This window comes from Oryzias latipes, chromosome 5 (assembly GCF_002234675.1).
Source record: "Oryzias latipes chromosome 5, ASM223467v1".
Taxonomy (NCBI): domain Eukaryota; kingdom Metazoa; phylum Chordata; class Actinopteri; order Beloniformes; family Adrianichthyidae; genus Oryzias; species Oryzias latipes.
The window spans coordinates 7,572,524-7,588,140 of record NC_019863.2 but is presented as its reverse complement, the minus strand read 5'-3'; the positions used below and the strand labels follow the sequence as shown (position 1 = coordinate 7,588,140).

The following is a 15,617-nucleotide window of genomic DNA, read 5'->3' as shown; positions in this document are numbered from 1 at the left end:
CTCCACAAATCCATCCACCAGCCTCCTGTACTCTTCCTCCCATCCAGCGCTTATACACCCCACAACCACATAGTCATCAGAGAATTTCTGTAGCTGACATGACTGAGTTGTGCTGAAAATCTGAGGTGTACAAGGTAAACAGGAAGGGAGTGAGCACAAATGTGTGTGTGTGTATGTATGATTATGTATAATGTCTGATTTGGGGAAATAGCTTAAAAGAATTTGGGGTTTTGTTGCTAATTTTTAGTTTTACTAATATATTTAATTATAATCAGGATATTTATCAAATAGAATTCTTAAAATTATTCGTATGGGGTTTGATCTTACATATCAGTTATCTGAGATGATCATATTGTCTGCCATGGAGTTCATCAGATCACGCTATTTATTAATGTTTAAGTTATATTTTTTAAAGACCAACTTTACTTTGGGATGTAAAACTTATATCAACATTAAAGTGTGCAATGTTAATAAAGATGCAATGTTTTCGAGGCGGAAATGTGCTTTAGATTGTGGTTTAAGTCCAATTTGGGTGAGTTATGTAAAATGAAAATCAATGTTTCGACATTGAATGTTTCACACTTGTGGCTGTTTCCTATTGGCGCAAATATCCTGAATGCCACGCATCGCAAAGCTGTGATTGACAGCTAAACAACCAATCATCGGCTAAGCCCGCCTCTCGGTTCTAATGACGACACACTAAGGTAACAAATCAGCTTTTAGGAGCTGGGAGGGGCCGCTTTGTTGACAGGAACTATGTGGATCCGAAATACTATCAACTCCCTGTAATTTAGACCGAAACAGCGTTGGTTCTGGAACCTCTCTGAGGTACGTGGACCTGAATTATGCGTTTAAAGCTCGACCTGGGGCAAACATGCGATGGAGGTCGCTAGTAATTGGTTTGGTCGTGTTGAGACTTTCTGTCAGCTGCGTCCTGTGGCTAGCTTTCGGTTTGGGACCGAACCTTAGCTTGGGTTTCAACTTCCATTTGAATTTTAATTTACACAAACTAGACTTGCTGTTCAGAGAGGAAACCCCCACTGAGTCCTCCAAGGGTAGCTCTTGGTCTCAACGAATCCACGGCCCTAAGTATGAGGAGACGGCGGCCACCTGCGCCAAGGCTGGCGAGGAGCCCCCCAAGAAGAAGAAGAAGTCCTCCTACCTTCGACTGTTCGATGGCAGCGAGGACGAGTACGCCCGGAGATACAGCTCCTTCCCGGACGCGCTCAAAAGCCAAATGAAAGAAATGGCCAGAGAAATGTTTTATTTCGGATACGACAATTACATGAAATATGCCTTTCCAGAGGACGAGCTGAATCCGATTGACTGTAAAGGGAGAGGTCCAGACGCGCTAAACCCGTGAGTCTCCATGATCAGCTGGCTGCACACGACACTGCCGGACTCACTGTCGGTTACCCGAACCGCTTCTGTCTGCATGTAGTCTGTGGGTTCCGGTCCACTTATACCAGAGCGGCCACGGTTCTGATTTCTCTTGACTGTTCATGTTTAGCTGTCACTCTGAACATTTTGTGTGAACTAGACCCAAAAGAAGGTCAGGTTTGAAGTCAGAACAGACAGTTAATGAACTAAATCAGTCTGTTTTAATAATCATCATGCAAAAATCCAAGGAGCATAAGTGGAGATCTTTAAATTCTTAAACATAATCTCTAAAGGGCGGGCTCTTTACAAAAAAGAAGAGGAAAATGGCCTAAACTAAAGGTTTTTAGACATAATTTACTGTTATTTGTACCTTTCCCAGTAAAGCCTATTTATACACCAATAGTAGAGGCATTTATAAAAGACCCACTCAGAGGAAAATTGTGATTTTGGAGTTTTTTTTTTTAACAAGTTCTTATAGCATTTTTCTTGTGATGGTGTGTGTGTGTGGGTGTGTGTGTGTGTGTGTATACACATACACAAAGTAAATAAAGAGATTAAAACTTTGTTTTTGTGTATAGTGGGCAAAAAAGTATTTATTCAGCCACCAATTGTGGAAATTCTCCGACTTAGAAAGTTGTATGCCTAAACTATGAGAGACAAATGAGAAAGAAAAATCTGATTTTTAAAGAATTTATTTGTAAATTATGGTAACAGGCCTCTCATCTTTTTAAGATGAAGAACTTGCTCAATTGGTGGCTGACTATATAGTTTTTTTTATCCTACTGTATTTCTATATGCAAATCCATTGGGAATCAGATGGAAAAAGTTTGTAATTGTGATGTAGAAGCTACTACGGCAACGGGCGGCTCACAAGATCCCCGCTCCGCCTTATTCTGATGGATCCACTACTTGATGACCAGATCCATGTACGTTTTTGTTTTCCTGGTCTGAGCTGGAATCTGGCTCAAAGCTGTACGGCTGGATGTAATTTGTAATGAACTTCTACCGCTCTGCAGAAACTATCTCTTAGAAAATGACAGGATTTTTGATTTTGGCTCAAATAAAAAAAAAAAAATTAAACGGCCACTGGGAACACTTTTATAACATATCAAAAGTTGATTGGAGTAGACTTTAAGATAAAGTCTACACATTGTTTTTATTGTCCCGTCACCAAATCTGCCCCATAACTCAATCCATATTACTCCAATTTCTAAAACAGTGCCTTTAACATTAAAAGTTGGTACTGGAAGGCCCCCCTGCTCAGCTTACATTGGCCAGCTGCTCTTTGGGTTGCCATCGCGATCGTCTCCGGTTGTCTAAATGTTGGAAGAACGTGTATCAAGCTTGTGCTCTCATCTCTACTAATGTAAAGGAAATCTCGAATACTGAGAGTTCAGGATATTTAATGTCATTTGGCTTTGTGTGTTTGTGTTGTTTGTCTGTTGAGGGTGGTTCCCACCTTTCTGTCAGTGTTGGGATAGACCCTGTCCCGCCCTGAGAGGATTTAGGGGACAATGACAGGAATTTGTCTTTAGAAGTTACTTGTTCAGTGCACTCTTACAATGCCTCCCTGTAGTTCAGAATTACTCTCCAGACTTAGTTTATGCATAGATTTTCTTTTTCTTCAAAGGAAAGAATCATGCCTTTTATGCCTGTCCAAGTCCATACCACCAAGTCTGTTTTACTCTTTTTCTTTCAGATCCAACATCAACATAAACGATGTTTTGGGGAATTATTCTCTTACCCTCATCGACACATTGGACACCCTCCTGGTAACTTCTTTGATCCTCAAATGGTTTATTTTTGCCCAATCATCAGCTCAGTTGGCGCTCACCAGGTGTTTGGTCTCATGCAGGTGCTGGGGAATGTGTCGGAGTTCCAGAGAGCCGTCAAACTGGTTATAGAGACGGTGTCATTTGACAAAGACTCTACAGTGCAAGTTTTTGAGGCAAACATCAGGTACCAAGCTCGCTTCTGGACTTGTACTTGAAGAAATGTACTACTAGACGTTGTCAGTGTGGTTTTTTTTTTCTGGAAAGCATATCTGGCAGTCTTGATTAAGCTTGACAATTTATTGTTTATTTCTTAGGCTTTTGATGAAACTTAAATGTTGTCATAATTGTATCAAACTGAATCGTTTTAGATATAAAAATAAATGTCTTCTCTTCCATTTGTGCAGGATTTTGGGAAGCCTCATCTCAGCACACATTCTCCTGACTGACCCAAAGCAGCCATTTGGGAAAGTGAACTTTGAAGGTTATGAAAATGAGCTCTTGCATTTGGCCCATGACCTGGCTGTCCGCCTGCTACCTGCCTTTGAGCACACTGACACAGGCATTCCCTACCCCAGGGTGAGTGAGCTTTCAGCCATCAAAACTGGTTAAAAAAAATATCCCTGTTGCAGTGTGTGGTGCCTGTGGAAAGGCACCGCAGGCGGATCATTCAGTAAAGTGAGTGTGCCGTGAACACAGGTCAACCTGAAGACTGGCGTTCCTCTCGACAGCATCAATGAGACCTGCACAGCAGGAGCTGGGTCTCTGCTGGTGGAATTTGGGATTCTGAGCCGTTTGATTGGAGACTCGACGTTCGAATGGGTAGCGCGGCGAGCTGTCAGAGCTCTGTGGAGACTAAGAAGCAACGAAACGGGTCTGTTGGGTGAGTTAAAGATCACTTTCATGCCCGCCTGAGTCTTTCTGTTTCCGGTTCTTGAAGCCTCTTCCTGATTTGTCGTCAGGGGCAAACAAGTTTTTTTATTTTTTTTTTCCTTTGTAGGAAATGTTATTAATATCCAAACGGGCCAGTGGGTTGGAAAGCAGAGTGGTCTTGGGGCTGGCATGGACTCCTTCTATGAGTACTTGCTGAAGTCATACATCCTTTTTGGTGAGGAGGAAGACAACCAGATGTTTCAAGCTGCTTATGAAAGTATCCAGAACCACTTGAGAAGAGGGTGAGCTCCACTTTTTATTTTTTTTACCAATGTGGTTATGCAAATGTGTGAAAGTTTGTTGAAGTTTTGAAAAAAAATAAAATGAACTTTGAAATAAAATGCAAAGCTGCTGTAAAAGCTGAAAGATTTTAAAAGCTAAACTCTGGATTCAGAAAGATATTTGATATATATATTTTTACTTTTGAATCTGCCACCATCAGCTTTATAGCAGCTTATAGAAAATGATTGTGTCTTTAACTCAAATTGGTTCTGTTTTTTCCTGTAATAATAATAGTTTATTTAAAAAGCAACAGTGCAATTTCAAAAAACACGTGATTAAACATGGTTAAAATGGCCAAAATTAGTCAAAGGTTTGTTCTCATCTGTTGTATGCTGGCCATGCAGTAAATTAGCATGCATACTAGGGCTGCACGATATGAGGGAAAACTCACGATATTGGTGATTAATATTGCGATAACGATATAATTTGCGGTATATAAACAAATATCAAACCAACCAAAAACATCATTTCCATTTCAATGCAAAAGTCTGTGTATTCTCACAGACTTTTGTCCCTCTGCTGAATTTCTACTTTCAAGGCGAGATTTGTGCAATGAGGGAGAGGGAGACCCACCTCTCTACGTCAACGTGAACATGAACAGCGGGGAAATAATCAACACCTGGATCGATTCCCTTCAAGCCTTTTTCCCTGGACTTCAGGTCCGTTCATTTGCTTTTGTGAAGCGTTTGCCCGTCTGTGCCGAGGCTCATGAGGGGGACTGCTGCTCCGCCCCGCAGGTGCTGAACGGAGATGTTGATAATGCCATTTGCCTGCACGCGTTTTACTACGCCATCTGGAAGCGGTTTGGAGCTCTGCCGGAGAGGTATAACTGGCAATTGCAGGCTCCTGACGTGCACTTCTACCCTTTGAGGCCAGAGCTGGTGGAGTCGACCTACCTGCTGTACCAGGTAACTGCACCGACTTGTCCTGCAACATAGTTGTTTGCTCATAAATGTTTTCTCTGGGTTTAGTAAAGACTTGTGGTGCCTTTACGCAGGCAACCAAAAACCCTTTCTATTTGCACGTTGGAATGGATATTCTTCAGAGCCTGGAACAAACCACCAAAGTCCGGTCTGTTGTTTTTCATTGAACATCACTAGTCCTGTGTTTTTAAAGGTTTTAAGTGCATCTATGAGTTTGACTTTGGCTAATCTGCATTGTGCCCTCAGATGTGGATATGCAACTCTTCACCACGTGGTGGAGAAATCCAAAGAAGATCGCATGGAGAGCTTTTTCCTCAGTGAGACCTGCAAATACCTTTACCTGGTAATTTACACGTCACACTGATTTGAGGTTGATTGGCATTTAGAAGAAAAAACCCCACTCCCATCATTTTCAGACCAAAATATAAAAACGACATAGTTTCTGCAGAGCAGCAGGAGTTCATTAGAACTTCTCTTCTTATGTGTCATCTTGTGTTTGGGACTGTGACCAGTGCAACACAAATAGCAATACTGGAGCTCTATAGCCATGCAGCCAGATCTCAGGAGGATTTTTATTTAGAATTTGGGCCAAATTTTCCTTCAAAAATGTCCAAAGTTGTGTTCAAAAATGGGTTCAAAAAATGTCCCTACTACCAAGTTCCACATCTGGTAGTAGGACTATGTTTTCCCACTTAAAAGCCAATAGCAGCATAGAGTGAGGCCATTTTCCACTGTATCTCAGTCAGCTTAAATGAGCAGGACAGGTTTGTTAACCTCAATGCAGTGAAAAAGAACCAATCTAGAAGGATGAAGCACCTCAAATTTGACCTGCTGCACTAAAATACGCTGGAACAGCCAATTCCCAGAGGAAGAAGCAGGCTCAGGCCAGGATAGCTCCAGGGCAGTTAGCTCCTGGAGAACTCAACTGGGTGTAGATAGTTTCAGGTAGATGTGGCAGGCTCGGGCCTTGATAGCTCCTGGAAGGTATAGTAGTTTCAGGCTGATGGCAGTTGGTTCCTGGAGAACTCTGCTGGGTCTGGGTGGCCCGGGGCCCGTTGACCTCTACTTTTGTGGATGGATTATTGATTTATTAAAGCTTGGATCGATTCAGATTGATTATCCGACTTTCATCAACCCAGCCCCAGTTAAAAACACTAAAACCAGGATTTTCATCTGAGTGGGTCTTTACGGCTGTTTTTCTCTTAAAATGTGATGTTTACGGTTTATTTTTTATTTACATTACAGCTTTTTGATGAGAACAACCCACTTCACAAATCTGGCCACAAGTACATCTTTACCACTGAGGGTCACATTGTGCCTATAGACAAGCGCTTCAGGGAAAAGCAGTGGGACGACCTGTTTCCATGCGAGGAGGGAACACCGTCAGAAACGGAGTCAAACAACCCATCGCATCCCAGTAACACCAGCAACGTGAGCCCATCTCCATCATTTCAGTTCTGGTCGCTATAGCAACAAGTCTTTAAAGGTTTTTGGTTTTTTTTTCTGTCAACAGTGTAACAGGATTCCAGTGGAGCAGCGGTTTGCTCTGCCGCTAAAAAGCGTCTATATGAAGCAGATCGACCACATGGTGGGACTTTTTTGAGGAAGAGAACTGTGTTTTTTTTTTTAAAGGGTCATTCAAGTTCCCCACCTCTATTGAGCCGAGAAGAGACCCTCTGTATTTTTTAAGCCACCATCCTATGTGCTGCTTTGTATCCAGAAAGAGAAGTGAGACTCTTGAAAAGGCAAAGCTGGTGTCAAAAGGGAGGACCATTCAGGTGTTTGCTGGAGCAGCTTCAACTCAGCAAACAGTTGGAAAACGTTTTGTGTGAAAGCATTTTAAAATGACAGCTGGGCTGGGAATCTTTTTTTTTTTTTTAAAGCAAACTGTGCCATCAGACTTTACAAAGATTAAATGCATAGCCTGAAAATCTCTTCAAATATGTCTTAACTGCTAGTGCCTCTCTGCTGATGGCTCAACTGATCAGTGTATTTACATAAGGGCTTCATATGAACAAAGAATAATGTTTGGATTGTTTCAGCAGAAACACTGTTGATGTTTGGTGTTTTTCCTCAGAATTGTGATAGTTTAAGGGCAAATCCATCTTCTTCAGAAAAAAAACAAACTATACGCACTTTTGTTTGCAAGATCTTAACTGAACCAAACGCTAAGGTTAACCTCAAGACCTTTTTGCTGTTAACAGTTTAGTCCCAGGGCTGTTAAACAAAAAAAGTGTTTCATAGAGATGTGCTACGACTCTAAAGGTGTGAGGTTTAGGATGAATCTTAAGTGCCTTGTATTTTTCTTGGTCTGTCTCAAAGCTGTGTATTAAATGATTGTTTTGAATACATTTTAGGACACTCATGATATCAAACGATAATGTCATTCCTTTAGTATGCACAATGTTGCACTGCTCCTGGTATGAAACTTCAGTTTTTGATTTAAAAAAACAAAACAGCCATAGAATGTGTCCTTTTAAAATCCTAGATATTTTTTTAAATAAGTCTGATGCATTGTTTCTAATTGATGATTTTTTTTTCTGAAGTGCACATCATAATTGTTAAGTAAAAGCTCAGGGTTTACTCAAAATACAAAAATGTGTGTTTTCATTAAAAATTATTTTTTTTTAGTACAATTGTTGCATGTCTTTAATTTTCATCATTCTTTCAGTATATACCATTTTTACCAGTGTACTTAAATATACTTCAGTTATACCCGTAAGGGGCTGCTTTTATTACTATGTGAAATCATAGACTAGCAGTGCTGTAACTGTGCATAGCTCGGGCGGAAAAAGGGCAAAAAATATTTATACAGATCTTTTGGATGAACTGTATCAGTTTACTACATGTTGACTGTATAAGTTTCTTTTCCTGAGGACCTTTTCAGCCAAAACTTAAACAGGTGGGACCCGATTAATGTCTGCAGGTACTGAACTGCGCAGGTGAATTTTTCCAGATTCCTTGGATTTTTTTAAGATCATCTAGTGTAAATTAAATATGTTCTAGTAAACAGGAATGCATGTCAAATCTATTCACATTTTAGTTTCCTATAGTGTAGCTCATTGTTGTTTTTCCACATCCAAATAATCCAAAGGGAACATTCATAGAACATTCTAGAAAACTGTATGGACACGTCTCTGCGAAATCCAAAGTGTTTCCACACATCGGACTGGAATGATGTTGACATCATGTGTGTTGTCCGCTTTGATGTGTTTGGTCCTTTTTTCGTTAGTAAAATAAACCTAGCGCCTCAATCAAGATGATATTTTCTATGATAGATTATCGTTTTATCCCATTTTGAAACAACTTTTTTGATAGGACAGTAACAGTAACATGTTTTTAAAGTCTGGATAACAAACTATTTTATCTAGAGCAGAACTAATAACTTTCTAAAACATTTCCTCTTCCGTTGTACTTTTGAAACCTCAGTTCACTACAAAGCTAATGCTAGATATCTCAAGGTTAGCTTAACACCAACATCTGAAAACATTTTATTTACAGTTAAAAAGGAGCACAAAAACTCATTCTGTTTTGTTAAGAAGATTCTAATATTTTCTTTAGAGTTTTTAGATAAAATGTTTATCATATTGCCAGCTTTTTTGTTGTTATTTGTACTTACTAGTTATGCTAACTTTAGCTAAGCAGCTGCGAGTATTTGCAGTTTAAGGGTAAAAGGCATATTCCTCTTAAGTTATTTTGAAAATTTGTTAAAAATAAACGCAAATTAACTGAAACCTCAAAATGCAAGCACTAGTAAGGCTTGTGAACATCAAAAAAGAAAAAAAATATTTCTTTTTCCAACAGAACAAACGATTCAGTCACCTAAAACATTTGTTTTCCCTTTTTAAAAAAAATAATCTATTTTGCCTTGCATAATATTGCTCTTAATTTAAAAAAAAAGGACTTTATTATTTTATTTATGAGAGATAACTTGAGGTCTAAATTTTTGTTAGATTTTGTTCTGAGGCTGGCTAATTTTGACTAGGAGATTAATGGTTCTAAAGATCCCTCAAATATAATAAATGGCTGAGAATAAACCAGACACAGGTATTTGCTTCTTTTAATTTGTGAAAAATGAAAAAGTACTGGGTTTTCTACATAAGCTTTAATAATCTTAACCAAGGTGTGCAATTTTTCTTCGGTTCCTGTACAAGATAATTTGCGCAAAAGTTTATATAAATACTTTTTTTAAAACTTTAAGTTACCTACATCTACAACTCAACCGTGTTACAGATCAACACATTACCAAACTGTCCAATAAAAACCTGATTAGTTACATACATTTGCCCTTTTCAGCGACTGCAACAACTTACATTTTCTAACGCTTTTCTCAAAAGATCATTTTGTGAGCATTTTAAATAACATACAGAGTTGTTTATATAGAAAAGCCTTTCCTAATGACAATTTTGAGACTAAAAGAGGCTGAAGTGCATATGCAGGTGATGAGGCTGTCTTGATTGCTCTTTGGCTGTATACTTGCTGCTTACAGGAGAACGTAGACATTAGCTGGATATCTATTCACAACTGCATTTTTGTCAGCTAACAAGTGTACGCTGACACTGTAGATGTCTCATTTACAAACTTCTGGTCCTCCAAAGATGAGCTTAAGAAAAATTAGCTTGACTAAAACTTCTCATCTTAAAATCTGCACAGATGTCTGAATGAAGACTGACCTCGAAGTTGCAGTGAAGAAGATGTCTTCTGTCAGAGCTACAATTTAGTTTTGAGCACAACAGTTTCAATGTATTCTTGTTTCATATTTATTTTTCATAAGTTTTTTGTATCCACTTTTTTTAAGAACTGCTCTGAAAGGGGTCAGCTTCCATCTTCTGCCATTAGGTTAAATTGATGAAGGACTTCTGGAAGCCGTGGACTGTGAAAACACCCTGCAAAAAGAAAGTCACTTGGTTGGACTCTCCAGAAATGAATCCGAGTTTTTGTGGCAGCAGCTTCATTTCTGCTCACCTGCTTATGGTGTCTGGCTCTTAGAAGAGACCACAATCTTTCAGATTTTCCTTGATGATGATGTCGGTTACGGCATCAAACACAAACTTGACGTTCTCTGTGTCTGTGGCACACGTCATGTGGGAGTAAACTTCTTTGACGTCCCTGCGCATGTTCAGGTCCAAGAACTGCATCTTAATGTAGTTCCCAGCATCCTCGTAAGTGTTGGGGCCTACAAAGGAGAACACAAAATGAAATAATCTTGATTTGGGTTTTATGTAAAAAAAACAATTTCTCAGTAATGAAGCATGAACGCCTCACCATCATACTCTGGGAAACACATGCTCAGATGGGCTTTCTTGATCTTCTCAGTAAACACATCTTTCTTGTTGAGGAAAAGTACGATGGAGGTGGTTGCAAAGTAGCGGTGATTGCAGATACTGTTGAACAAGTGCAGGCTCTCATGCATTCGATTCTGAAAGAAACATGCAGATCCGATTACTCCTAAAGTAGACTTGGCTGTTGCCAAAGAACAATAGAGAAAAATCTAACTTTTTCATACCACTTCATCGTCTTCCACCAGCACCATGTCGTAGGCGCTCAAAGCAGCGATGAAGATGATGCAGGTCACACCTTCAAAACAATGAATCCACTTCTTTCTCTCTGACCTCTGGCCACCCACATCAAACATCCTATCCAGAAACAATGGTATATGTTTTTTATGATGTCCATTAGAGGCCGATGACATCTATGTTGATGTTATAAACTCACCTGAAATTGAGATCTTTGAGGCCGAACGTAGTCTCAATGATACCAGTGGTCTTCACTCTTGATCTCAGCACATCCTGCTCAGTGGGCACATAGCCTGGTTGGACCAGTCGCTCCAGATCATTCAGGTAGCTGTGGGTAAATTAGATTCACCTACTGGCCAATACATGTGACATGAAGTGAACAGTTCTGAGCTTCTGATTTCTTACTATCCAGCAGAGTCATTGAGTTGGTACTCTGAGGCCCTATCGAAGCAGGCCTGGATGCCAGAGTCTTTCCACAAACGCAAGATAATGTCTGACATTTCCTTGGGCATGGTGCCTTCCTCAATAGTGTCAGCAAGATGCATCAGCTTCCTGGCATCATCCTGCAGCATCACAAAACAATAAGTTTAGCTGCCTGTCCGCAAGCAATTTGGTCTGAGCCGCCCAGGGATGGGTGTTGTTACCTGCTGATCAGGGTGTCCATAGTTCATATTGAATGTGTTCATGGCTTTCACAATGGCCATGATAGACTGCAGCGTGTTGCTGTAGATGATAGTAATGAACTCCAAGCACTCTTCAAGCGAGTAACCATCTTTGTGGATAATTCTGTGGAGAAAATGGAAGGCCACAGGACAGTTTACAGTGAGTACAGAGACAGACAAGAAGCTCCTTTGATTGAAAGTCAAATCTTACTTCATCTGTTTGACAATGGTGCTTTTGCCTGATTCTCCAGCACCTGACAAGAGAACAGAAGGAAGTGAGACACTAGAACTGTGACTTCCCAGCAAAACCTGTATTCATATAGAGAATCAGACACATTTCGTTAGTTGGTTCATAGATCTCATCATGTCACTCTTCTCAGCAAAGTATTTGAACACTTGCAGGCATCAGTGCAGTAAAAAATACATTAGAAATGAAGCTTTGATTGAATTATATACGTTTAAATAAATGGTAATAGCTGAGCATTTTTTGCTTAAATGAGGAACTGTAAATGGGATGTAGAGCAAAAATAGACTCAAGTTGAATGAAGGATGTGGATGACCTAGTTCTTGTGTTTGTCAGTCGGTAACACCCCCCATACTTTGTACTAATCTTTATTTCCTAACTCTGAACTACATTATCGAGAAAGGCAATTAAACTGAGTATGGAGTAAAATGTGAATCAAGTTATGACACATTGAATGCACGCATAGACTATTAAAAATCTGTGATTATAAATGTTTAAAGGTCATTCTGCCAAAAGAGGTATTATAATTACAATATGGAAACCATATATGAGAGAAATTGCCTAGACAGCATGTCATTTTTATAGACTAGAAAACCTGAAATATTATTTGGAAATCTAATTAAAAAAACAGTTCTACAAAAGAATTGAAAAAGTTACTTGGAAAAAAATAATTCCACTTAAAATAAAACAGAAAGTCAAGTCGAAAGTTTGAATCTTTTTGAATGTCAAATAGGTTTTCCATTAATGTCAATGTTTATTGTTTTTCCTAAAACGTGGGTGCTCAGATTGGTATTCATGGTTACCCTTCATAGTTAAGCTCTTTGTGTTGAAGGACCTGTTGTGTCAGGATTACCAGGGGATTGTCCTGTGTGATCGAAGTGTCTTAGCAATTCAGTGACACAGGTTATTAAGCTTTTATCTGACTCAAGCATGTTGCATCTTCCCTTTTCTCGTTGTTTTTTACATTTGTGCAAAAATTACAGTTGAACAGATAATCTTCGTTTAACAGTTTGTAAAGGTTTTTGCTCCAATCTACTAAATGAAAAATTCACATTTATTGGAAAGATTTGTGTAACTGACAGTTAAAAAGCATTACAAAGTTTGGGGAATGTGTTTTTTTTCTATCTTAATATCTGAAATAGTTATTTGGCAAACTAATTGTACAATACGTTTTGGTAGTTATTGTATCTTATCCACCAGGGCTCCTGCTTCACTAAACCAGCTTATTGGTCTTTACCTAGCAGCAGCAGCTTGACAGTTCTTGCATCCTTGTCAGCATCCTCCTTCAGTTTCTTCTCCAACTCCTTGGAGCGTTTCTCTTCAGCGCTAGCTCCGGCCCCCATCCTACTTTTCCCGGCTTGGACCCTCCTGCTCAAAAGCCAAGTGTCAGGAAAAATGGAAGCAGGTCCTGGCTGCTCACCTGCCTGGCCGGTGCCTTCAACGTATGCAGCTGATGAGTCAACTGCGCTCAGCAAACACTGGAGAATGCTGGAGTATTTTCTGTCTTAGGAGAGGATTTCGGGCACCACCTGCCCACCTGACCAGCGGTGACCAATGGAGCACAAGGACAGGAGTGTTACAGGCCAGGGATGCAACGAGAAACACATACTACACCTACTCTAACCTTTAGGGTACTTTGCTGCGCTCAGCGGAAGATGAACATCGGCTCAAGTGCTTATCTCTGTATGTCAGTCTAAGATGCCTTTAAAAGAAAGTGTGTAAAGGTAAAACGTTTAATTCTTGTGGTTTTACCTACAGATAAACAAAACTAAACTCAATTCACCAAAGAAAAAATATTAAATCTCTGTTTTATTTCAGAATGATCTTTTGTTTGTGGATTTATGAAGTGGACTCTTTATTCTATGTTAAATTCATGTTCATTTACAATCAACTCAAAAAATTTTACTCTGGAGATCAGATGCAACCAGATCTGCCATTCCTATTGTCCTCAATGTGAAGAAATAGAATTGAGTTCGTCTTATTAGATCCCTCAGCCTGAAAGGTGAGTTGTGAAGTGCTTAAAGAGCTTTGTGGTCTCACCAGACAGATCTCATTGACCTCAATCTGGAGCTGGTTAAGGATCCTAATCTTCTCACTTTCAATTATGCATGCATGAATGCATGGTATGAGTGTGAACACAAACATTTATTCATGTAAAAAACTCATTCATCATGAAAAACTTTGTGTTTTTGATCAACTGTTTGCTTGCCAAGAGAGGAGCTGCAATATTCCATTGTCACATTAAATTTGAAAGACTTAAAAAACAACTCAACAGAAAAGGAATGCCATAATGAAATTATTTTAAACGACTGGGATTTAATTCTAATATAATTTTTTTTAACTAGTCTTGTGCCAGAAAGTGACTGTTATTGAGTAATAATATTCAACAAGGCGACGATCTGGCAATCACCAAAAGCCTTTAACCCTTGTGCTACCTTTGTTATTGTAGGAATAACACATTAATGTAAGGGTGGGGTCATCTAAGATAGCACAAGGGTTAAGAAGAAGAAAGGTAAATTCAAAAACAGACAAAAAAAGCTTTGCAGAAACAATGAAATACAAAAGAATGCTATAAACTTGGAGACATCCATTATCACCTTCATCTGTAGCTCATCATTACGTCCCCACTCCTGGAGAGTAAAACAAACAAGCTGCCATTTGAAATGTGGGAAGACTATGAGCTCCATTGCTAATGGGGGGATTCCACCAATGATGGCAGCAGAGATTGTAGTTAAGTGGGTAGATGAGGAGGATTTGATGGTGCAGGAGGTCAGCAGGGTTGTGAATGTCCTTGAAAGTGAGCAGGGATACTTTGTAAAGTGCATGAGATGTGTGACCAAGGGCCAGATTATTACAGAAAAACAGGTTAAAAACATCCTGCTCAGTTTTGTACAAGCTGGAGGAAGCGAAGCAGAAAGTGGTATGAGGTGTCTTCTGTTGCAGTAAAAGGAAGCAGATAAACTGGGTTCCACTAATGTGGCAAAAACACAGAAGTGTGCAGTGAGGGATGGGAGGCATGCTCTGAACTTGAGGGCAGGCTGTGATTTGGGTTCTGTCAAAAGATTTTCATTTCATTTGATTGGAGGAAATTGCATGAAAATCAGTATTTTTTGCTAGTTATTCAGCAATTAAAATGAATGGAACATTTATAGCAAACGTGAGCAACGGTGGGTATTTTCTGAAACTAGAACGGCCCCAAAACCCAGAAACCCTGTGCCCCTGCAGCAAAGCACGAACAAGTGAAACTAAATGATTTAATGGTTTCTTGACTCCCTTTGACCTGCCGACCTGCATGTTTTTGCATGTTAGCCTGCCTCAACACACTAAAATCAGCGGATTGTTGAGTTTTTCAGGTCTGAGAATGACAGCCATTAAAGGGTGGTATGTTTGCAGGGAAACACAGAAACTATTTGATTGGTAAGCCCAAGGACTGCTGGTGAAACATTGTGATTTCATCAATCACGATGATGAGCGGATAAGTGATTCCAATTGCAGAAAATCTCTTCAAGCTGTCAGTGTGTGAATTAGTGAGTGTCCGAGTCATGAAAAAAGATCAGGACATTAAGTTATGTTTCTTCATTTTATACTAAAATAAAGGAACTGGTCTGTGATTTCTCAAAGATATATTGCAATAAAGATGATGCTGGATTCTCCAAACTGATCTTAAATGAAGTCACATTCTTTAGCATTCTTGAGTACAAGAGTGACTAGATAAAAAATAATCAGTTAATTTAGTTATTTGGATTTTATTACATTTAATTATACAGCTTTTATAAACATTGATCATTTAGATGCCATTACACAAGGAAGCATTTATGGTTTCAGCTGCAGACATGCTTTGCTTCTGTAGCAGGTAAAACATTAAAATGATGATGATCTGTGACCGACCCAAGAAAAACACAACA

At 39.4% G+C, this 15,617-nt stretch overlaps 2 protein-coding genes across 2 annotated transcripts; one reads left to right on the top strand and one right to left on the bottom strand.

Moving 5' to 3' along the window:
• Nucleotides 1–729: 729 nt before the first annotated feature.
• Nucleotides 730–7,926, top strand: edem1 (ER degradation enhancing alpha-mannosidase like protein 1). Its single transcript, XM_004084385.4, has 12 exons — nt 730–1,359; nt 3,080–3,152; nt 3,236–3,339; nt 3,560–3,731; nt 3,852–4,035; nt 4,153–4,327; nt 4,906–5,026; nt 5,105–5,275; nt 5,365–5,438; nt 5,537–5,633; nt 6,536–6,721; nt 6,804–7,926. Exons 1-12 carry the CDS (start codon nt 875–877, stop codon nt 6,891–6,893), a joined length of 1,932 nt encoding a protein of 643 aa, XP_004084433.1. The 5' UTR covers nt 730–874; the 3' UTR covers nt 6,894–7,926.
• Nucleotides 7,927–9,333: 1,407 nt separating this feature from the next.
• On the bottom strand, nt 9,334–13,211 carry LOC101158659 (guanine nucleotide-binding protein G(t) subunit alpha). The gene is made up of 9 exons (XM_004084384.4): nt 12,950–13,211; nt 11,680–11,722; nt 11,451–11,592; nt 11,212–11,369; nt 11,006–11,134; nt 10,797–10,926; nt 10,556–10,709; nt 10,256–10,466; nt 9,334–10,176 (listed from the first exon to the last, which is right to left on the bottom strand). Exons 1-8 carry the CDS (start codon nt 13,053–13,055, stop codon nt 10,276–10,278), a joined length of 1,053 nt encoding a protein of 350 aa, XP_004084432.1. The 5' UTR covers nt 13,056–13,211; the 3' UTR covers nt 9,334–10,176; nt 10,256–10,275.
• Nucleotides 13,212–15,617: the final 2,406 nt, after the last annotated feature.